Raw genomic sequence first — 25,178 nt, forward strand, 5'->3', positions numbered from 1 at the left:
CCACCACTTCTTCCTCTTTTCATGGATCACTCTCAGCACAACTACACCTGGGCAGTTACTCACCATCTGGGCTTCATATAATGGGCTCATGGGCTGTGATAAAACATGATGGACCGTATGGGCTGCACCTTGGGCCTTGTACATGGACTAGGCTTATTAGGCCCAAGATATATTTTTTGGTGCCAATACTGTGTCATTTGAACTTAATAAAATTTTTAAAAAACCAAATAAAACACTATTTACACAAATCTCAAAACTTTCCATCTCCAAAAATCAAAAGTGGGCATCTCTAACAATTCCTTAACCAAGTCCACATCCCAACACTCTAATCAGAGAGTTGGGTCCTCTCAATGGCTGCTAATGGCACTTCAGGTTCTTATTTCATTGTCCTTTATCTTATTTCAGCTCAAAACTCTTCACGTTCTCAGTGTGGCTATTGAAAAAATAAATACCTCCTATATAAAGCAAACGTGAAACAATTATATTATAAATTTGTTTGTAAAAGCTACAATTTTTTCGAGGGTTAGTGAATAATGATTCGTAATGGGGGACTTGTGATGACACGAAATCAAAGCACAGGGGTCTAATTCTTATAAATTCAAAATGAGATGTACATGTAGAAATGACCCAATTATAAGGGGTGTCCATGGCATTCGACATTCTTTACACAAAACATGGAGGATCATAAGTTTATCAATAAACCAATCTTCTCAAACAAAAATTGGTTAGTCTTCTTAGAGGATCAGCGTCCATCAAGTACCTAAATGATAAGCATCATATCTGAGATAAAGACGATTACCACAAGGAGATTAATCCAACTAAAACCATGATATATCCATATGACTTGCACGGATGCAGTCAAGACAAATCTAAACTGATCTTTTCTGAGTAACCTATTTCAAGGTTACTTTTCTGTAGACAAAACATAACCAAAACAAAGTGACCATGCACTTTGTCAATTACATACTAGGATTAAAACTCCTACAACTTCCCACTCTCAATGAACAATTGTTTCCTTTTTTTCTTTTTCTCGTAGAAACCAATATGTTGCACGCCAATAATAGAGTTGTAGGGGTGTAACTTAAAGATTGCAAGTGAAATTAAATTCTTCAAATTGATCAACACTACAATGTATCTAGTAGTTTGAGAAAAGTGGGAGAGTCAAAATTTTAGAGAAGTAGCATTAAACACATTTTTTTTAAAATAAAAAATGGCTAGGATTGTTAAAAAATATTTAACATTTAACAAAATCAACAAGGTTAGCACATGAACCATTGAAATGATGATTGTGCATCTGAAATACCAGAAGTTCAAATAATATAATTATTGGATCAAACAACCATTATTTCTATTCAGATCATCAAACAATGATTTTTTATTTTCATTACTTTTCAATTAGATGGTAAAACAAATGTGTTGAAACTTCAAAGATTTCGACTTACAAGACATTTTGGACCTTTACAATGGGCCGTGGACCCAGCACCTCGCCCTTTCCCATCGTCGTGGAAGCCCAACAATCAATTTCATAGTTTGCAAAACCAGAAAAAGTCATTCAACTTATCCATTCATGATATCTTATATTTGCATTTGATATTGACCTTCCTTTGCAACATGCATGTGGAATTTTGCTTTTATTGTTTATATTATTCTGTCCGCATGCCTTTTGTAGAAATCGGTTTTCGTCCGGCCAAAAACATTAATAAAATAAAAAATAAAAATATGAAATCCAAAATAAAAATTAAAAGAAGAAAAATGAAATCCAAATTATTTTCTTTGTTTAAAAGCCCGTGAGCCCATAAACTCAAAATTTAATGCTCAATTCTAAAAATAAGTTCAAGTTTGAGCCTAATTGTCAAAAACAAAGCCCTAAAAAATATTTATGGAATGAAAAATAAATAAATTAAATGGAAAAGACTAAAAGGGTAGTCATCTTGGTTAAAAGGAGAGAAAAATAGGGGTAAAAATAGAAAATTGAAAGAGTTAGGGTTTTAATGGAGAGATGGTTGCACAATATAAAGGGCACACAATAGGGTTTTAGATTTTTTTGAGAGAAAAGGGAGGGGGGCAGGCATAAGAGAAAGAAAAAGGGAAAAAAATAAAAGAAAAGGAGAGAAATCGTAGAGAGAAGAGAGAACAAAAACAGAGGGGATTTTGAGAGAAGCAGCCGCCGTGCAATCACGAAATCGAAACCGAGAGAGAAATTGCAGAGAAGAAATCTAACGCCGCTGGGAAGAAGAACCAGAGGAGACGAAGTGGGGGAAGAGAAAAAGCGGCCGCTGGAGAAGAGGAACCAGAGGAGAGGGAAATCGGGAAAAGGTAAATATCGGTACAAATTTCTATCATCCTCTGTCTCTTTGCTCTGATGATAATCTGGTGTTATTGCTCTGGTGTTGTTGACTTGTTTCTATTGCATTTCTCGGGTTCCATTTCTGAATGGGAGATGATACGTTTCTGTCACTCCCGGGTTCTATTCTCTGGGTCTGTTTTCTTTGGCCTCTGTTCCTATCGAATGGGTTCTATTATCAAATGGTCTGTTGTCAAATGGGTTCTATTTCTGTTTCTATCTCAACTGCTGAAGCTTATCTCAATGAACATTCACGTAGCCCCGATTCTGTTTACGAGGTTTGTCAACAAATGCTGAAGCTTTTAGCTAACTCCTTGTAGGCTTGTAGCAAAGAAACCCTCCATTCCTCGTGAAAATCTGGTATCTATTTCAAAGTCTTGGCCAGTGATACAGTGTGCGTGCGTGTATATATGGTGTGTTTGTGGGTATATATATATTGTGTCTGAGTGTGTGTGTATATATATATATGTTGTATGTGTATGTATGGATTTGTTTGTGTGTATATATATACAGTGTATATATGTGTGTATATCCCGTGGGTTTGTGCATATATATTTTATATGTGTGTATGTGTACATGGTATGGTTGTGTAAATTGTATATATGTGTATGTGAATCTTTAAATATGGACTTGGTTTGATATTATATTTGAATACCCATTTGACCCCCCATTTTTGTGTTGATGTTGGGCTTGGATCGGGCTTGTCCCTACTTGGGCCAAATGATATACTTAGCAGATTTGGGCCGGATTTGAGCAACGGGCCCCATGGATAATATTTCAATTGTTGTATAATATTTGTATTTCTCATTTTTTATTTTTTCTTTTGTATATAATTGTAAAATGTAAACTTTTGTAATAGGGTAGTGAAAAATATTGAAAATGCATACATAATAATATAGGGTGTTAGAAGCATATAGATATTAGGGATTGATTTTGTGAATGATGATTGCATTAGAATGCATGCTTAGAACTTTGAATTCTCACATTATGTCATGATTCCTAGATGTATGTTAGGATTTTTTGAGTGCCATGAAAATAAATGCAACTCGTTAGTTTTAGAATTAATTCAAACCGTCTCACCTTAATAAACACACCAAGATTAAATTATGGAACCCTTATGTTTTGTTTAAATACCAAGGAACCTTCAAGATATTGGGATTCCATTGGCATTCATTCAAAACATTTTGGATTTCATAAAACCGGAAAACAAATATGTTTTTAGGGATTAGGAGAATTTATTTGAGGACTCAAATGTAGGTTTAAAGATATTTGACCCATTCAATGGATCTTAAATGAATTCTTTCTTTTCTCATGAAAAATATAATTGTAAGTATGGCTTGAATTTAACCTTTTTCATTGATTATGGGCTCTTTTTGGTACATCAACCAGTCCCAAAAAATCCTTTTTTCAAAAATGACAAAACCCACTCCATTGTGGGATTTTTCATCAAACTCTATCCAAATAACATTTTTTTCAAACTTATCAATTGATGGTGACTTCATTGTTTTTCATGTTAGTTGCTTTAACTGACGACTTCACTGGGAAGATGAGGTGCTAAGAGTGAACAACCTTTCTCATTTCCTCTTCTTTTTCTCCTACTTTCAATCACACGAAACTCGTGACTGTGTTGTCTCAAAACGTTATAGTATTTTTCTCTTAATCTCTGCATTTTTCTTTTGTTGTTTGTGCTGTTTCTCTTTTTCTCTTATGGTGTGTGGACCCCTCACTCTTGCTTCCTTTTTAAGCCCCAAGGAAAAAGCCAAAACTTGTCCTTTTTTGTCATTTCTCTGCTCTCTCTCACGATTTTCTTTTCTTTTCTTTTTTTTTTATTTTTCCTCCGACTGTCTTCTCATTTTTCCTTCTTTAACTTGTATTTTTCTTTTAAATCCTGAAAATGCCCCTTAAACCCTATTTTTTCTCTCTTTTTAAAACCCTCAATACTAATATTTTCGTCTTTTCCTTTCTTTTGTAAAACCCTAATAAAGGTATCATCTTTTCCCTCTTAATGTTTTTATTCACGATTATTATTTTAGTTCTTTTATTTTTTAGATATATTCTTTTTGGGTTGCATTGAGCTAGGATTTGAGTTGTACGAGATTATCTCTGGACCATCCATTCTTGTCAATGAACTTCTCCTTCTGTTTAGTGGACTAACAGCATAAAGAGCATATCGAAAACTGCCCTAATTTTGGGTGTGTGTCTAATTGCTCAATGCAATCCAAAAAGAATATATCTAATAAAGTAAAAGAACTAATAAAAATAGTGAATAAAAACTTTAAGAGGGAAAATGTGGTATCTTTATTAAGGTTTTGCAAAAGAAAAGGGAAGACGAAAAGATTAGTCTCGAGGGTTTTAAAAAAGAGAAAAAATAGGGTTTAAGGGGTATTTTTGAGATTTAAAAGAAAAATATAAGTTAAAAAGGAAAAGTTTGGAAGACAGCGTGAGGAGGAAAAACACAAAAAAAGAGAAAAGAAAAGGACAAAATATCGTGAGAGAGCAAGAGAATAGGACAAAAAGGGAGAAGCCTTTTCCTTGGGGCTTAAAAAGGGTGGGTTTTGGAACAAGTGAGGGGGCCGCACACCAGAAGAGCAAAAGGAAAGTGACACAAACAACAAAAGAAAAATACAGAGAAGAAAAAAGGAGATTGAGAGAAAAATATTAGAAGGTTTTGAGGTAACACAGCCACACATCGGAAAAAAGAAAGAGAGTTTCGTGTGATTGAAAGTAGGAGAAAAAGAAGAGGAAAGGTGAAAGGTTGTTCACTCTTAGCACCTCATCTTCTCGGTTCTATTTTTTTTATATCTGGTTTCAAATTTTTTTTTTGATACCTAGGTTTAGATCTCTGCATGCTCACTATGCTGATTGCTTGTTTACTTTCATATTAGGTTTTGAAACTAGTATTTGATGCCTGTCTTTGATGTCTCTGCTTGATCATCGTGTTATTATTTGGTTATGGTACCCGGTTTTGTTCATTGTGATAATATCTGGGTGTTGATGTTTGTATACATGTGTTTGTATATGCATATATGATGGGTTTTTATTTTTGTATATATGTGTCTGTATGTGTATTTATACCGGTTTATGTGTGTTTGTATATATGTGTTTGTATGCACGGTTTATGTGTGTATATATATACAGGGTGTACACGTGTGTGTATATACCGTGGGTTTGTGTGTGTATATTTTATATGTGTGTATGTGTGTGTATATGTGCATATTGTATATATGTTTATATGTATATATAAATCTTTATATATGGGCTGGGGGGATTTTTCATCCAGACCAAGCAAAACAAACATTTTTTGTCAAGCCGGAAATAGCCCCAATGATTTCGTGCACCTTTTTTTTTCAAAAACACTCCGAGTGGAATTTTTCATCAAACATTCTTTGGCCAAGTTGGGAATGGCTACAGTGATCCCGTGCACCTTTTTTTCAAATCATCAAAACCCACTCCAAGTGGGATTTTTATTCATTTTTTGTCAAGCCGGGAATGATCAAAGTGATCATGTGCACCTTTTTCTCAAAATCACTCCAACTGAATTTTTCATCACATTCCAATAAAACCCATCAAATTGGATTTTTATAATTAATGCTTGGTCTAAAAATAATAGAACACTTCCCCCATTTGATAATACATGATTTTTCGGGCATATGAAAAACTCATTAAAAAATTGGGACATACAATCGTTCCTCAAAAACAAATTAGAACCCAATAGGAAAGCATTTTTGAAAGTAACTGTTTTCGGGAGTTGTGAGGTGCCTAACACCTTCCTCATGCTCAATGGACCTTCTTACCCACTTTTCTCATAGACCAGAACGGGTGTCCAATTGCATCCTAAAAATCAATTGGTGGTGACTTCATTGTTTTTCATGCCAATTGCTTCACCTTTTGATAGTCATTTAGCGCAATGTCAATCAATGACGGACCCAAGAATTGAAGTCACTAGGGCTACAAAAGTGATGCGGGGGACTAGGGGCAGCACCTCTAGAAATTTTTTTGGGTTCTTTATGTAGGGGCTTAGGACTTTGTTAACTATTGGCACAAGGAGAGATGGGTTGAGAGATTGAGAGGATTTGAGGGGCTTGGGTTTGGCATGTGGGCTTGACATGACAACTTATGAGTTATGAGTGTTGGCTTGGCTTGACAATTTATGAGTGTTAGCTAGTGGACTGAGAGCCTAATTTTTTTATTGAGAGCCTTAAACTCAATTTGTCATAAGCATCTAGTATACTTATTGTAAAAAAATTAAATTTGATTGGGGACCCATGCCCCCAGTACTAATGGACTGGGTCCGCCATTGACGTTAGTGTACCTTTTGTTCTGAGTGAATTTAATTTCCTGAGGTTTTGTAGTTAAAGTTAAAAGATATGTGGTGATTGAATTGCTGCTTGACCGACACCAAAGTGTGTGTACTTACCCCAAGTGTAGGGTATCGTCAAGTAATAAACCGGTGAGTCTGGTATCAATCCACAAGGAAGCAATACAAATTTGAAGTGAATGATATGCAAATGACTAGCTAACACTATTAAACGCAATGGATATCAAATAAAATCGAGTAAATGAAATGGGCCGAATGACTCGGTAGCATGAGCGATTTTGTAATCAAAGTAAGCACGAATTGGATTTAAAACAATTATGTAAAAATCTAGTCTCTAATCCGTCCCGATGGCTACTCGGTTCTCATACTCAATGTATCATTGCAAACACACACAACCATACACAATGCATTGTGTGATACTATCAATCATGCATATGCAAAGAGAATTGGGTTATAAGATTTCAATTCATACATGTAGGCAATCGGGTCTCTTAATCTACGATGAACACAAAGGGATAAGCACCTAATATTATGGATTAATGTTCCCCCTTGGGGCTCGGCTTGGCTAACACCCTAGTTTCACACTCAAATATCAATTAACCATAACTCTCCCATGCACATTCCTAAATTAATCTAAAACCCCATCATCAATACGCATAATTAATAGCTATGCAATGGAAAACTCGATTAATTAAGAAAATCATGCAATGGGTTTAACAATTCTCAATCGAACATATTAGATGCAATCCTTAGACTAGACAATCTAAGAATACAATCAAATATGTCATTCCCATATATCCAATCACATAACTATCACGAAATTAAAAGAGAGAAATTGAAGCTATGATTCTTTGAGCATAACTTGAGTAATCGAAACCTTGCACCCACCGTTCGGGACTAGAAACTAGAAAGGGAACTTAGCCACTCATTATAATGAGAATAAACATCAATTTTATAGATGAAAACCAATGTTTACAATCAAGATCACAAGAACTAAGTAAAACCATAGAGAGAGATAGAGAGAAAAAAAACTATGGAGGCTAGATGTTGTGTAGTCTATGAATGAGAAAGAAAACCAAATCTTAGGGTTTTCCCCTCTTTTTACAATAGAAAATACCTAACTACCCTTATAAAATTGTTCCTCATTGGTTACATACATGATTTACCCCAAATGCCCTTGAAATTTTGGTGCAGAAAATTATAGATCCGCGGTAGGTGTTCGGACGACTTTCGAAGGTGTTCGGACACCTGGGCTTCATCAAGTCTTCGTTATAAGCTCTGTTTCATTTTTCAAAGGAAGTGTCCGGACACCTCACAGCAAAAAGTGCCCAAAAAGTGCTCCAACTTACCCAAACAAGGTCTGATTCCTACAAAACCAAAGGGAAACATTTGTAAGTGTAAAACTAAGCTAAAATGCAGTAAAAATACATTAGCTAAGTGCTAGAACATCCTAATTAAAGGACATTGGAACCTCAAAATTGAGGTCTAATCACACCCCCCCAACTTAGACATTGCTAGTCCCTAGCAATGCAACCACTACCTAAAACTAAAATCTACTAAATAAAATCCTAACTCACTGACGTAGGCATCACTGTTGCATTTAGCACATGCAACAAGCCTTTAAACCCCTAGGTCACCCTAGTGGACAAGTTGTAGTCTCGTGAGAGCTTATCAGAGCGATACCCACAAACACTTGGCAAGGGATCTACTATTACTTTGAAAGCATCATAAATGATTCTTAAATTCTCACATGCAAGAAGTATAGTTAATCCCCCAATTCCTCTACTAGTCGAAAACATGCAAAATCTTTGGACAACCAATCTCAATCTCCTCAAAGATGACTAAGAACATTTTATACTATGTAAAATATATGTGCAATCAAGTAAGGCAACTCAACACATTCACACAAGTAAAACCTTGTTATGGAACCTTTTGGTGTTCATAAATCCCCAATCCCAAATGTACACAAAAACATAAAAGCATTGTGCTAAGTGAATGACTTACACAATTGGATTAAATGTATGTGTTTATGAAAGATAATTTTGGATGGGCATAGCTTTGAGAAAGAAATCACCTACAAGAGCAACTAATGCATTCACCAACTCACTTGCTTACCTTGGATCAAATTCATCAAAAGGTTAAATGGGTTATAATGTGGCCATGGGACAAGGTAGGAAGAATTTGGATCTAGGTAACAAGTTGCAAGGTTAAGTTCAAACATGTGAGCTAAATTCTCATTTTATCACCCCTTGCATTGTACCACAAATTCAAACACTTCTTATCCTTTACACACAAAGGATTAACTTTATTGCATACATCTCTTTTTCATGTTTTTCTTCTCTTTTCTATGCATATTTTTTCTTTTCTTTTTTTTTCCTTTTCTCTTTTTTTTTTCGAAAGCGAACAACATTTCTACAACAATCCTCAATTTTTTCCCAACATAAGAAAGGGTAATATTACTACCAACTTATTTTTTTCAAGCTTTTACTCAACCTTGCAACCAAAGGTGGGAAATATTTGGGGAAGTGGCTCACACAAGGCTTGTAAGTGAAATCAAGAGGCTTAAAGAAATTTAGGGCTTATAATCACTCACAAATGAATAGGCTAAACTCAAATCTCTCAACCTAATGAATCCTTCAATCCTAAGTTCACAAGCAAGTGACAAATACAAAACATCACACTTCTCAGTAATCAAATATAATGTTTGCAAAGCTATTGAAGAACACGCTCATAAGATGTCAGATGAATATCAATGAAGAGAATCTCCCAAAACCCAATGTATATCAATAAAAATGGCTCCAAGGAATGAGAAGGGTAAAAAGGTAATTTTTCAGATAAAAAGACCCAAAACGTAGTCATACAAATGCTTCAATGTCAAGACGCCTGCTCAACTACACAACTTTATATCAAACTACGTCTCAATCATCCTAAGAGAAATTGATCATAATCATCCCACTCAATTACATGCATCGGTTTCACAAAAGGAATTAAAGAACTTACTCTACACTTACACGTTTGAACAAGAATAAGAAATTTACGTTCAAATTGATAGTGAATCCCAAAAGCGTCTACCCATCCCCTCCTAAAGTTCATCTAGCATGTATGAACAACAAAGCACAACACAATAGGATAGAGGGTAGGAAGTCATACCATACTCTTCAAAAGTAGTCGGAATCATGAGAAACAAAAACATATCCCGAAAAAGTTAATACCAATCACACTATCCAAGCATGACACAACAATAATTTTTTTTTTCAAAATTCTTAAAATTTTGATATTCACAAAAGCACACCAAAATAAAGCAAGTTTCACAATGGATTCACAATTCCCTCACCCCCCAACTTAAATGAGACATTGTCCCCAATGTCAAGAATGGAAAACAAGGCAAGAACAAATTGAAATTGTGAGATGCATTGTGAACATACAAAAACATACCAAAATTAAGGGTAAGAAAATCACAACATAACACACAACCATTTCACAATTCTCACCCCCCAACTTCAATGAGTGCACAAGGCGCGAAAATTGTGAAATGGATTGTGAGCATACAAGACACACACAAAAATTGAAATCAAACCAAAACTAATTACAACCATACTATGGTACAAGTGTGGAATCTTCCACAAACTAGGTAGGGGTGGGATCCTTTAGATCCCGGGGAACAACCAAAGCATCAAAGTTCTCCATGAATGGTATCAAGCATTGCTCATTCACCTTAAACACTTTCCCTTCACTAGTGTCCTCAAAATCACTACTTCCATGTTGAGGAACATGGTGAACATCTAAAGGTCCATTCTCCTTTGTCCTCAAATCTCCAGGAAAAAATTATACCCGAGATTTGGACCGCCACACCTTCCTAACTTTTTCAATGACTTTTGGCACAAAGTGGCGTTTAGGAGACTTTTTCACTCCACTTATTAAAGGTTTTCTTTCCGGTCTTGGTGGTGGATGCAATTGGGATGATTCAACTCTAAGTGTAGGAGGCTCTAATTCCTCAATGTCATCTTTCTCACACAAAGGTTGACTAACTTTTGCACCCAATGCTAGCACACCTTCAACCGGATCCTTTACAAGGGTTAACTCCAAATTATCCTCAACATGGGCATGGAGGAAATCTACATCCCTTATATCCTCACACTCACCCATAAGCTTAGTCACACTAAAGATATTCATCTCCATAGTCATATTCCCAAAAGAAAGTTGTAGCACCCCACTCCTACAATTGATTAAGGCATTGGAAGTTGTTAGGAATGGGCTACCTAAAATGACCGGAACGGAAGTGCTAAAGCTAGTGGAAGGTTGAGTATCTAACACAATGAAATCCATGGGATAGTAAAAATTGTCCACTTGTACTAACACGTCTTCAACAATACCCCTAGGAACCCTCATGGATCGATCGACTAATTGTAGGGTAATCCTAGTGGGTTTCAATTCACCTAACCCCAATTTTTGATAGATTGTGTACGGAAGGAGATTCACACTTGCTCCCAAGTCTAACAATGCTTGCTCTACCCTATGATTCCCTATGACACAAGAGATAGTAGGGCAACCGGGGTCTTTGTACTTAGGAAGGGTGTTGGTTTGAATAATGGAGCTTGCTTGCTCCGCTAGGAAAGCTTTCTCCTTAACATATAATTTCCTCTTCACTATACACAAATCCTTAAGAAATTTGACATAAGAGGGTATTTGCTTAGTGGCATCTAGGAGAGGTATATTGATCTTAACTTGTCTAAATAGCTCAAACATCTCCTTATGCAATGCCTCATTGGTGCTCTTTCTTAGCCTTTGGGGAAAGGGTAGCTTGGGGATGTACCCACTCTCCTTGCTAGGCTCTACCTTATCCTCTCTTGGTTGTCTCTCACTTTCTTCTACTTGGTTTCTTTGTTTCTTCTTAACTCTCTTTTCACCAAGCAAAAGTTTCTCATTTTCACTCCTCTTCCTCTCTCTCTTTCACACCATCACCAAAGTCTTGCACCATATCATTTTCATCACTATTCTCAAAGGGTAAAGGTCTATCCATAACTCTTCCACTCCTTAAAGTAAGGATGGATTGCACTTGCTCATGTCCACTAACCTCCCCACTCCCACTAGATGAATTTATCAAATTGGTTTGCTTGGAAGGATTAGGGTAAGGTTGAGCCGGAAATTTTCCTTTTTCATAGGTGGTGAGAGCTTATGTGACCTTGGTCATTTGACTCCTAATATCCTCAATGGCCCTATTGGTTTGTTCTTGAAATTTGTTGGCCTTTTGATTCTCCCCAATTTGAGCTTGCATGAAAATGTTGAGAGTGTCTTCAAGAGACCTCTTAGGGGGTGGAATATAAGGTTGTTGAGTTGGTTGTGCAACACTTGGAGGAGCCAATTGTTGTTGGGGTGGATTGGGGAGTGATTGAGATTGATCATTCCCATCATTCCTCCACCCAAAATTTGGATGATTCCTCCAAGGGTAATTCTCATTGTAAGAATTGTTGCCTTGGTTATTGGTAGGGTAAGGCTTCCTAAAGTTTTGAGAATTGTTCCCATTATAACCTTGCCCAAATAGGACTTCCTTACAAGTCGGTAAAGCATTACACTCATTCGGCTTATGATCCCTACTTTCACACAAAGTACAAGCAACATGTTCATCAACACCAACCATATTTATAGGGGCATTTAGTGACTCTAGGGACTCCAATTTCTTGGAAAACAAAGCAAGTTTAGCATGCACATCATCATTTTCATTCAACACAAACTTGCCACAAGAGCTTGGCACAACATCATGTCGGGTTAGTGGAGGAGCTTCCCAAGATCGGGATTCCTCTGCTAACGCATCAAAGAAAGTAAAGGCTTCATTAGCATCCTTATTCAAAAAGTCACATTGTGTCATAGTTGAAACTAATTTTTTCAAAGATGGAGTCAAAGATTTGTTGAAGAAATTCACAATTTGAAAATTTTGAAATCCATGGTGAGGACACATAAACAACAAATCCTTAAACCTTTCCCAAGCTTGGAAGAAAGTTTCATGTTCTTTGCAATGAAAATTCATGATTTGTGTTTTATAAGAAATGGTACGGTGGGAAGGAAAATATTTGTTGAGAAATTCTTCTTGCATTGCCGCCCAAGTTGCAATGGATTGGGGACGCAAGTTCTCAAACTATTGTTTTGCATGATCCTTCAAAGAGAATGGAAAAAGTTTGAGTCTCAAAATTTCTTGTGTGCATGTGACATCACCAAAAGTAGTACACACCGATTCAAAATCACGCACATGTGAATATGGTCATTCCGATTCCATTCCATGGAATTTGGGAATCATTTGGAACATGGATAGTTTAAGGCTCACATTTTGTTGGTTCGGTGGCATGATGATGCAAGAAGGTTGGGTTTGCCATACAGGATGCGTAAGCTCCCTCAAAGTGCGATGCTCTTGGGCTTGGGCATGAATGTACTCCATGGGAGGAGGTGCATGAAAGTTTTGCCCATGGTGAGCATATTGTGGCATTTGATAGTACATGGGATGCACATAATTGTATGGGAGAGGCATATGGTGTGCGGGAGGCATATTGGGAGGTTGATAAACATTTTGAGGGGCAAATAGCGCCGCATTGTCTTGTTGAAGTGGTTGAGGTGCATTTTGCAAAGCATGCTCAACTTGAACATTTGGCAAATTTTGGGCATTTGGTACATTTTGGGCATCTTGCCCTTGCACCGGATTCATCAACTCATCAATATTCACATGTTGCAAAAGACAACGTAATGCATCAAGATTCATATCACCTCCATGAACACTCCTCGCATTTATATCACCACCTCTCCCATCTCTATTAGACCCACGCTTACTAACATTATCTCTAGGTTGAGACATGATGGCAAGCGAAGAGAGCAAGTAGCACAAAAGATGGCAACCAACCAAGTCAAGTAACATAAAATTTTCAATCAACGAACAACCAAGAACAATATCGAGCAAGAACACGAGCAGAGATAAGAATAGAACAACAATCCACGTTAGGAACAATAACACACCAAGATATAGCAAGTAGTGATAGAAATAAAAATGCGCAAAGCTCTCTCAAACAACGTATCACTACCAAGCAGCAAACAAGGTGGCATCCATCGCCTACAGAAATCTAAGTTAGCCCCATCCGCCAAGTTCTCCTCACAATTTTTTTTTCTCTCTTTTCAGCAACTACACTAGAAAGCAAGTAAAAGGGAGGAACAAAGTTACCCTTGAAGCATGACCGTGTTCCTTCCTTATTTGATGACGTTTAATAGCATAAAGTTAGCATCTACAAGCCACCCAGCTCCGTCTTTGACACTCGCTTCCCCGACAACGGCGCCAAAAACTTGACCAACACCAAAGTGTGTGTGTACTTATCCCAAGTGTAGGGTATCGTCAAGTAATAAACCGGTGAGTCTGGTATCGATCCACAAGGAAGCAATGCAAATTTGCAGTGAATGATATGCAAATGACTAGCTAACACTACTAAACACAATGAATATCAAATAAAAGCGGTAAATGAAATGGGCCGAATGACTCGGAAGCATGAGCGATTTTGTAATCAAAGTAAGCACGAATTGGATTTAAAACAATTAATTAAAAATCTAGTCTCTAACCATCCTGGTGGCTACTCGGTTCTCATACTCAAGGTATCATTGCAAACACACACAACCATACACAATGCATTGTGTGATACTAGCAATCATGCATATGCAAAGAGAATTGGGTTATAAGACTTCAATTCATACATGTAGGCCATCGGGTCTCTTAATCTACGATAAACACAAAGGGATAAACACCTAATATTATGGATAAATGTTCCCCCTTAGGGCTCGGCTTGGCTAACACCCTAGTTTCACACTCAAAGATCAATTAACCATAACTCTCCCATGCACATTTCTAAATTAACCCAAAACCCCATCATCAATACACATAATTAATAGCTATACAATGGAAAACTCGATTAGTTAGGGAAATCATGCAATTGGTTTAACAATTCTCAATCGAACATATTAGATGCAATCCTTAGACTAGACAATCTAAGAATACAATCAAATATGTCATTCCCCTATATCCAATCACACAACTATCACGAATTTAAAAGAGAGAAATCGAAGTTACGATTCTTTGAGCATACCTTGAGTAATCGAAACCTTGCACCCACCGTTCGGGACTAGAAACTAGAAAGGGAACTTAGCCACTCATTATAATGAGAATAAAATCAATTTTATTGATGAAATCCAATGTTTACAATCAAGATCACAAGAACTAAGTAAAACCCTAGAGAGAGATAGAGAGAGAAAAACTATGGAGGCTAGATGTTGTGTAGTCTATGAATGAGAAAGAAAACCAAATCTTAGGGTTTTCCCCTCTTTTTACAATAGAAAATACTTAACTACCCTTATAAAATTGTTCCCCATTCGTTACATACATGATTTACCCCAAATGCCCTTGAAATTTTGGTGTAGAAAATTACAGATCTGCGGTAGACATCCGGACGACTTCGGAAGGTGTCCGGACACCTGGGCTTCATCAAATCTTCGTTATAATCTCTGTTTTATTGTTCAAAGGAAGTGTTCGGACACCTAATGTGGGTGTCCGGACACCTTGGGAGGTGTCTCAACACCTCACAGCAAAAAGTGCCCAAAAAGTGCTCCAACTTGCCCAAACAAGGTCTGATTCCTACAAGACCAAAGTGAAACATTTGTAAGTGTAAAACTAAGCTAAAATGCAGTAAAAATACATTAGTTAAGTGCCAGAACATCCTAATTAAAGGATATTGGAACCTCAAAATAGAGGTTCAATAACTGCTTAATTTTGTCATGGATGTGAAGATTATTGATTCTATTTAGATTATTGTCTCCGATTTGGGAGTTGATATGTTTTTTTTACTGTGATTGGGTAGCATTAATTTCTTAGAACAATTGGAGAAGCTGAAAGTCAGTTTTCATCATCGTTTTTCATTTCATTTGAATTTAGTTTAGGTTTTAGTTCTCTTCAGTTTGGATTTACTCGAGAACGAGTAAAAATTGAAGTGTTGGGTATTTTTTTTTTTGAGTATAAGTACAAACACAATATACGACACACCACCAGATCAAGCCTCTGAAAATACAGGTGTCGACAGGGGCAGACGAAGCCCACACACCTTGTAAATATTAGGAGGAGGTGAGACTAGAACTCATGACCTCGGTCAGGGACATGCAAAGTCATTGCCACTCAACCAATGACTCATTTGCAAGTGTTGGGTATTTGATGTGGTTATATTTTATATCTTTTAATACCTCATTATTGCTTGTTTTTGTCTCATTTAATTTAAATATGATTTTCAAGTCATTTATTTGTCAAGTGAAAAATATGGGCTGATGAGAATAGGAGATAATCTGATCGGTTAGGTTGTCTGCCCAGGACCTTGAGGTCCAGGGTTCTATTCTCACCAGGGGGGTTTGGGATTTGGGTAGTTTTTCATCCGCTGTGGTGGCCTTCATGCCCCTCGGGCATGGCTTAACGTGTGAGTGGCCTTTCAAAAAAAAAAAAAAAAAAAAAAATATGGGCTGATTGTTAATTAATAGATCATTGGCCTTGGCCTGGGCCTGGGCCTGGGCCATGACCTTTGTAATGAAGAGTTAGAGTTAGTTTTGGTGTTTTGCTGTAAATTTAGAAAACTATATTCTTATTAGGATTTCTTGTAAAAGATATCTTGTGTTTTAATTAGGAAAGGAGTCTCTAGGGTTTTAGAACTAGGAAACCTTACATTATAAAGGGCATAGCCGGCCACCTCCTTGGATGCTACTGAATTCCGCAGCTTTTAGATACAAGGAGATCACCCGAGGAGAAAGATTAGATTTAGCTCCGAATTTCCAGTTTTTCTTATGTTTGGTTTTTTTCAACTATGAGATTCTAAATTCAACTTTCTTTTACTGTAGTATGAGGAACTAATCCTCTTACTAGGACTCTAATGTAACCTAGTCATGAATATTCTATGATTTCTGTTATTCCCTAATTAAGTATCTATTTATTTAATGTTTAGATTTATGTTTCTGACAATAAATACTATAGGTTGCATAAACCATAGGAATGACCTATGTGGTTATTACATGATTGTTCACAGTACTCAATAAATTTTTACCAGTTCAATTCGAATGTTAGGAATAACAGAAATTGCTAATAGAAGTACTTTCAGTATAACCAATAATAGAGTATTGAATAGACTAGGAAAATCGACGATCAATATGGATGATACTTGGAATTAGTATGCCAAAGGAATAGAGTATAATTATGACAATAAAATTAGATGCATGGGTGCTTTCTCTCTTGATTCATTACGTTTTAGTCTCTATCTATTAATTTAACTTAATTACAAACTACCCTATCGATTTTTAAATGGAATTTAGGGTCATTTATAATTGTTATTTAGTGAATTTCAATCAATCTTTGTAGAAAACGATCTTACTTATCATTATTACTAATGTGCAAATCATACACTTGCAAATTTACTCAATGCTCTTCCGATGCCTTGCCACCATCTTCAACTGCATTTTCAAAATGGAAAATTAAAATCAATTCAAACAAATATATACAAAACTAGTGTTGTAAAAAATCAGTGATTATGATGTTTAGTAATTCAAAAGTGATCATCAAATAAGGGGTTGACATCGGGCCGGGCCTGCCTGACTTTTTCAGGGGCCTAGACCCAAGCCCGATTTTGAGCATAGGGCTTCAGCCGGAGTGGACTTGCAAAATGAAGCCCACACCCGGCCTGGGACCATAAGGCTCGGGCCTTTGGGCTCCGACATTGACTTTTTTTGACTTTTTGAATTTTTATTTATTTCAGCGTAGCATATGGAATTAAATTAATCTTTTTATCTTTGCTTAAAAGAAACAACGGTTCCTCAAATATCGTCTCTGTTTGTTCTTTAAATTTAATATAGCATATAGCACACAAACCATGTATCTAAATGCATCTTTTTGTGATCCTGAAGCTATATTACTCACTTTCTTCCCCTTCTTTTTGTAATGGCAGGGAGCTTGCAAAAGATTTCGTTGTCGCAGGCACAGCATTAGAATCACTGTATGAAGCATGCGAAGCAATGTATATTATACAAGTTACTATATATATTATATAAATTACAATATATATTACTTTTTGTATATAAGTTACCCTATGCCGGGCCAAATGGTAAGGCCTTACACAGCCTTTAGAGTGGGATATATGAATCCGGAAGGTTACATTTGGTTGTCCTAAAGTTAAAATACAACATATTACGACATATATTTTATTGTTAAATATTATGTTATAATATTAAAATAAGACACTCATATTATTATATTATTAGAATCTAAAATTATAATATACAAAACTATATATCATATTATTCTATTTATATTTTGAGACACTTTTAAAAAATATTTGGGCAATTATAATACAATATAAGACCTTACAATAATGCTTATAAAATGAGTATAATAATAAATATTGGGATTAAAAATCCTACACTGATATGACACTTCTATGATAAGAGATGACACTTGTATGATATAGTCTTGAGGTAAGCTTCTGGTAAGCTTCAGAGGTTACCAGATCTGAATCTACAGTTTTTGTTTTGCTTGAACTCTTTCTCTGTATTGATTTGGAACATGTTTTTATTCAGATAAAATTGATCTGGATATTATCTAATACAGGAGATGTGATAGGAGCAAAGTACTGAAGATTGATATGTACTCCTTGTGGATTAGTTGAAGTTGATATGAACTCTTTGTTTGTTATTTGTTGGATAAGAACTAATGTATATTAATTGGATATATATGTGTTGGTCTTTATCTTAATCATGTGCAGCAATTATCTTCAAGATAAACACCTGATCAACATCTGAGATTATCAGAAGTGGTTCGTGGTGTCTATATAAAGCACATCAACATGGAATGAAGATGATTGAAGCTTGGAGAGAAAAACCTTGAGAGGAATATTTGTGCTTCGAGTATGTTTTTGTTTGTTTTGTTTTTCCACTCTATTAGATGTTCTGATGAGTGATTCATGTCTATATTCATTATGAGAGAGTGTGAGTTTTGGGTTTGAGTGCTGCTCTGTTGATTTCTCTGACTGATCCATAAGAGGAAGAAGAAGAGCAAGACTGCACTGTTTCGAAGTAACCGAAGCAGGCTACCTCAGAAGTTACCTGGGTCATTCTTGAGTACAGAGTTTCTTGGAGGTGCCAAGAGCAATTGCAAATCATCATTGATGTGTTGATTTGGGGTTAAAGCATACGCTGAGTCAAGTTGTATGATCGAGTCGTAGGTAACGATAGATTGTAAGCTTTTCTTCACATAGTAGACTGCTTTGATAGGATGGTCGCTCATAGACCCGATGTTTTTTCCTAGTCAGGGTTTCCTCGTTAAATTTGTGGTGTTCTTATTTGTTTATTTTCCGCAGTGATTTCATATTACGTTGACTAATAATCTTGAGAAAAGAGTATTGTATTTACAATAAATAAAAACAAAAGTTCACCATTCTCATGGGAATGAGGGTGATTATTCATAGGGTAGGGAGATGAGAATAACTATTACGTTGATGAAGAGAATGATCATTTCCATTACCATGCTTCTAAAACCAAACAACATTGGATTTGTAATAAACTAATGTAAATGTGATTATTATTCCTTGGTCAAATAGTGTACCAAAGACAACAGTTGATCATTCCCATCTTTCGTACATACATTTCCTTTCCAGTTAAACAAAGCAAAAAGCCAATAGTATGCACCATATCTAGAAAGACGTTGAAAGAAAGACGTTTTCACATGTTTTAAAAAACTTCTTTTGAAGGCTATCATTCCCACTCGTCTTGCATCCAACTTTTTATCATATGAAAAGCAATTTTTGGTTGATCCATTGGAACCATATGACCAGCCTTTTCAACCTATATAAAGTGAGAATCATAAAGATAAGTTGAATTATAGATTAACGATTTACGCACGTAAAAAAAAAAATGAATTATACGTTAAATATTTACCCATGGACACACAAAAGTTGTCAAACCTTGATGAAAATGAGAGATCCATGACTCTTCATCACTCCTGCCTTTTCATTATCAACTTTAAAATCAGCAATTGGAGCTTCTATAAAGTCCCTTTGGCCAGGCCAAATCATTTCATGGAGCCACCTTAAATTTCCTACCCAAAGATAAATCATCCAAGAATATATGCAAAGTGTACATTTAAAATAATTATAAATAATATTTGCATATTAGACTACGAGACTTACCAAGCCAATTACATATAAGATCTTTATCTCCTGCATAGATAAGGACCTTGATTCCATTCTCCAATAAAGCAGGAATGTCTACATCAAAACTCTTCATGTAGTCCTCCAACATTCCTTGATATATAGTGTTATTTTGGAAAATAAATTGTTTATTCACACCAAGAGCATTTTTTACTGATTGGAGATTCATAAACCTCTCTAATTTTGAGAAGTCATAATTTGTTGTCCCATGTCGCTCTATTCTAATATCATAAGACTGTATATCATAGAGATGCTCAAGTTAAACTTTTGTAATTTTCTCTCACGAATACATATATATCTACAAATTGATGAGATTTTGTCATGATTTCTTACATTTATATTTCCTGCAACGTTCATGATCATGTTGAATATGTCATGACAATAATAAAACGCATCATGGCAAGCACCTTGAATACCCATGTCTAACATCAAAACGAAATAGATAAGTTATATTAAACATGGCCCCGTTTGTAGTATAAATGCTAACTCCAAGCCAACTAGGTTTTCTGGCACATAATTCGAGAAATTTTTTCCCAGTCTTTTATTCTACTTTTGACATGTTACTTGTATGAACCATTTTAGTAGCATATCACTGTACAAAGTCGATATTGTCCCCATACACTTTTATGTGTTATCTAACCGAGAACTCTCTAGCTCATTTCTCTATTGCGACGTATGAAGGTGAATTAGTAATAAAAAAATTAATTTATAATAAAAAAATAATGAAAAAATTAACTGTTATTAAAACTTTAACTAATTAATTAATTTATAATAAAGTAAGTATCTTTAATTTTTATTTAATTATATTAAAATTAAGTAACTTTAAATTCATTGTTATTTAAATTTTATTTGATTATATTAATTTTATAAATTAATTTTAATGTTTGGATACAGTTATATTTATCTTATACAACTAAAATGCATAATACCCCTACACGTAATTTATCACAATATGCTACACAGATTAAATGTTACCAGCAAAATTTCAACCAAACATCACAAAGCATTCAATTAGCATATCTGCTCCTAAAATTGTCTAGCATTTCTGCAACCACCATTTCTGCTACTTTCAAAAAGTTTTATCAATCTAGGCCCAAGTTAATTTTATAATTTAAATGCACCTAATTAGTTCAATGAATCCAAATAATATTTTAGTCAATGTTATTATTTTGCAGGAAACAAATTAATATCTTTGCACACGCAAATTCACAGTTAAATAATACTTTTCGTTCCTCAAATATACCCCAAACTTCGTTTTCTTCATTTAAATTTCTTTTCGACTGAATTTTACCCCTCAACTACCATGTGGATCCATTTTTACACATGGAAATTAATAGTTGATGGACGAAGTTAGATAAAAAAGTTTAAGAACGAATATGATACTCGATATATAGCTGAGAGATAGAAAATACTATTTGGCCATTACTTAACATGTATAAAAAATAGACAAAAAGAAAATCATAATCAGAGGTCAAAAGTCAGAAGTTATACACACCACAATTTTTTGTAGATGATTCACAATTCGGGGCCACTTCTTCTTTAATGAAGTGATAATCATTTTCTGTAATTAACTTATTTTGCCATGCATAATTTGGCAGTGATAGAAATTGGATTCCTGGATTTGTAAGTCCATTACCAACAGCAAATCCCTGTAAAAAAAAGCGTTTGACAAATCCAATAAACAACACATTTGTATATTATGGCTTAAGATGAAGAAATACCTTGAGATTTATCGGAGTTCCCTCTTCTTCAATATTTCCTCGGAGGATACGAGCAGCGAGAGAAGGAGCATAATGTCCAGCATAAGATTCTCCAGTTATGAAGAATTCATTTGAAACCATATTAGGATGCGCATTTAAGAATTCCTGTCATTGTAAGTAAAATTATATTATGTCGTATAAGAAATTGAATTCAAGCACTAAACTAGATAGGAAGAGAAAAAATAATACCTGCAAAAAATCATACAAATCGTTGCTCACACCAATTGTATGGTATCTTATATCATCATCATTAGTTGTATAACTGAAACCTGTTCCGATAGGCTGATCAACATATATAATATTTGACATCTGTATGGAAAGATGAAATCGTGAGCTATTCTTAAAAGAGTTAAAGCTGCGGCACACTTTTTGGGTGAAATTTTTTGTCTTGATATTGTGAAGGCATATAATAGATCTATAGAAAATCCTGGTCTAACCAATATGAAATGCACAATTAGTATTAGTTTTGAAAGAACAATGGTTACTTTAATTCTAATCTAGTTCATAAGCCATAAAGACTATCAAGCAAACTTACATTGTTCCAACTATATTCATTCTGTATGAGAGTTAGCTCATCTGTGATATGAAAAGGTCCGTTTTCATAAAACAATGCAACACTGCCACTAGCTCCTGGCCCTCCAGTCAACCATATCACGAGTGGATCGTTCACACTATTCCGAGATTCAAAAAAGAAGTAAAACATCCTGCACAAAAGTTACAAATGATGAAAGTTTTAGATTCATAATGCGTGTAAAGATTGAAGAACATTTGACATATATCAATATGCATTTGAAAACAACAATACAAGGCACCGATCTACTTAATTACATTGAACCCTCAGTATGTGAAAGTTTGTAGTAACCAGCATATTGATGAAGATCTTCAATAGAAACTTTTGAAGCAGGGAGAAAAGGAAACTTGAACTTATGCTCAACGAGCCGTGGTGTAGGAACGATCGAAGAGTTTATATCATTTTGAGATGATAACTTGGATGATGTTATTAGTCTTTCAGCTTCTTGTTTGGATGGATGGACTGAAAGAAAGTGATCCGTAGTGTATCTTGCATAGGTGAATGATGAAATGAAGAAGAGATGGAAAAATAAAATGAAAATCAATATATTATCAAGAGAGGAATCCATTCTTTTTTGTTTATATTGAGATATATGAGTTTCCTTATTATGATGACTATTTATAGAATTGAAATTAACATTTTGTAAAGGATAATATATATTTATTTTGCTTTTCTTATTATTATCACATAGTTGGAATTAACCAGAAGATGTCTATCATTCCTGATTTCAATTACTTGTTTTCCTTTGTATACATACAAGAAAGATAAAGTATATTCCGTATCCATATATGCGAATAAAAAACTAAAAATATGTTGGTAGGAGTGTCCAATACATGAAAAAGAAGGTTTTTCTATCAATTTTTTCGTAAAATATTATCTTTGCCTCTCTATACCTTCATTTTGGCGTTGATGTTGCCGGCTTAAACAGGACATTACCTCCATTCTCTAACGGGAATGCCGAAGTTGGCCGCTACTAGCGTAATGAAGAAGATTTTCAACACAAATTTTCAAATTATAAAGAAAAGAAAACTTGAACTTATGCTCAACGATCCTTGGCTCATGAACAACCAAAAAGTTTATAACATTTTGAAATAATAATTTGAATGATGTTATGAGTCTTTCAGCTTGTTGTTTGGGTGAATGGAAAGTTGTTGATGAAAGGAATTCATCCATAGTGTATCTAGCATAGGTGAATGATGAAATAAAGAAGAAATAAAAAAAATAAAATGGAAATCAAGATATTACAAACTATAAAACCCATTATTTTTTTGCTTATATATATTCAGGAATATGAGTTTTCTTTTTTTATAGAGTTCAAATTAATTACATTTTGTGTAGAATAAAAATTATATATTTATTTGATAAAAACATTTAGCTTCTACTATTTTTTATTTTTCGATCACATAGTTCCATTTAACAAGGAGATGCCTAAATTACCTCGACGGTTTTGGCTGTGAGAATAATTTAATATTTTATGATAATTCATTTTATTTTCTTTGTCGACTTGATAAAAAGATTTAACTTTTATTATTATTTTTCAATTCATCCTCTGAAGCTTTGTGGCAGCTTGAGAAAGAGATTTAGGAATACCTTGACACCTTATCGACGAGGACATCGTGTTCGGCTTGACAAGAACTAGAAGATGTTTAATCTTGGCGATGAGAATAATTTGAATGATTATAAATTATTTTCTTCTTTGTCTCATTGCCGACCAAATGCTTTCTTGGTATATATACAATAAAGAAAGTTAAGATATGTTAGTATCACAAAGAGTGGTTGAATTGGCTATTCCGAACGCATTGAAGAACATGTTTTCAGTTTTTGTATTCACAAGGAAAAAGAATATTTCGCCTCTAATGCCTTGATTTTGATGTTGCCATTCCGGACTTTTCAATATATTTTGCCTTCCAATACATAATGAGACATGTATGAGTTACATTGAAGATATTATCAAAAGGAAAACCTTTTTTTTTTTTTGCTTATATTGAAATATATGAGTTTTATTATTTGTGTTGATATTTATAGAGTTCAAATTAAAAACATTTTGTGCAAAATAAAAACTATATATTTGATAAAAACATTTAGTTTTTATTATTATTTTCAATTATAGTTAGCCTTACAGAACTAGAAGATGCCTAATCTCGATGGTGAAAATAATTTGAATATTTGATGATAATTTATTTCCTTCATCTCATTGCCGACCAAATGCTTTCTTGGCATAATGAGACTGATAAGGATCTCCTAACAACCAAGGCCCAACCGGACTCCCACCTAGTGGGCCGGCTGTAACCAAGGCCCAATCAGGCCCGGGCCCGTGGCCCTACCCTCATGAAAACCTTGGCTACTAGGGAAAGGCCCTCCTTTCCCCTTATAAACAGGACTCCACTCCCACATCTGGGCGATGTGGGACAAGTGCCTAACATTCCCTCGCTCTTACAAGGCCAACGCCCACGTTGGCCCACTCTGTGGCACCAGGCCCAGGCCCGCGGCCCTACCCGGATCACAGGTCGCCCCTTCCGTGAACGCAGCCCCGCCCCGGCCCTCCAGGGACAAGGGGGCTAGGACACAAGCCCACAGCCGTCCAGCTGGGTGGCTTCGATACCAATTGATAAGGATCTCCTAACAACCAAGGCCCAACCGGACTCCCACCTAGTGGGCCGGCTGTAACCAAGGCCCAATCAGGCCCGGGCCCGTGGCCCTACCCTCATGAAAACCTTGGCTACTAGGGAAAGGCCCTCCTTTCCCCTTATAAACAGGACTCCACTCCCACATCTGGGCGATGTGGGACAAGTGCCTAACATTCCCTCGCTCTTACAAGGCCAACGCCCACGTTGGCCCACTCTGTGGCACCAGGCCCAGGCCCGCGGCCCTACCCGGATCACAGGTCGCCCCTTCCGTGAACGCAGCCCCGCCCCGGCCCTCCAGGGACAAGGGG

The 25,178-nt window shown here is 35.6% G+C and overlaps 1 protein-coding gene and 1 pseudogene across 1 annotated transcript; one reads left to right on the plus strand and one right to left on the minus strand.

The window, feature by feature from the left end:
- The first annotated feature begins 12,598 nt into the window (after positions 1-12,598).
- On the plus strand, positions 12,599-12,698 carry LOC120011618 (annotated as a pseudogene).
- Positions 12,699-19,457: 6,759 nt separating this feature from the next.
- Positions 19,458-24,637, minus strand: LOC120010541 (serine carboxypeptidase-like). Its single transcript, XM_038861327.1, has 10 exons — positions 24,580-24,637; positions 22,501-22,705; positions 22,208-22,376; positions 21,862-21,981; positions 21,634-21,777; positions 21,408-21,561; positions 20,246-20,334; positions 19,892-20,147; positions 19,667-19,800; positions 19,458-19,547 (listed from the first exon to the last, which is right to left on the minus strand). The coding sequence occupies exons 1-10, from the start codon at positions 24,635-24,637 to the stop codon at positions 19,458-19,460; spliced, it is 1,419 nt and encodes a 472-aa protein (XP_038717255.1).
- Positions 24,638-25,178: the final 541 nt, after the last annotated feature.

The sequence above is a fragment of the Tripterygium wilfordii genome, chromosome 12 (genome assembly GCF_013401445.1).
Source record: "Tripterygium wilfordii isolate XIE 37 chromosome 12, ASM1340144v1, whole genome shotgun sequence".
In the NCBI taxonomy this organism is placed as follows: domain Eukaryota; kingdom Viridiplantae; phylum Streptophyta; class Magnoliopsida; order Celastrales; family Celastraceae; genus Tripterygium; species Tripterygium wilfordii.

Bases quoted from the DNA above. Each gene is read 5' to 3' on its own strand.
- LOC120010541 (XM_038861327.1), bottom strand. From the start codon at position 24,637: ATGTGGGAGTGGAGTCCTGTTTATAAGGGGAAAGGAGGGCCTTTCCCT. The intron at 22,706-24,579 runs GTTTTCATGAGG...ACTTTCTTTCAG, and splicing joins GCCTTTCCCTAGTAGCCAAG to TCCATCCATCCAAACAAGAA. The intron at 20,335-21,407 runs GTGTGTATAACT...TTTTGATGTTAG, and splicing joins ATCATCTACAAAAAATTGTG to ACATGGGTATTCAAGGTGCT.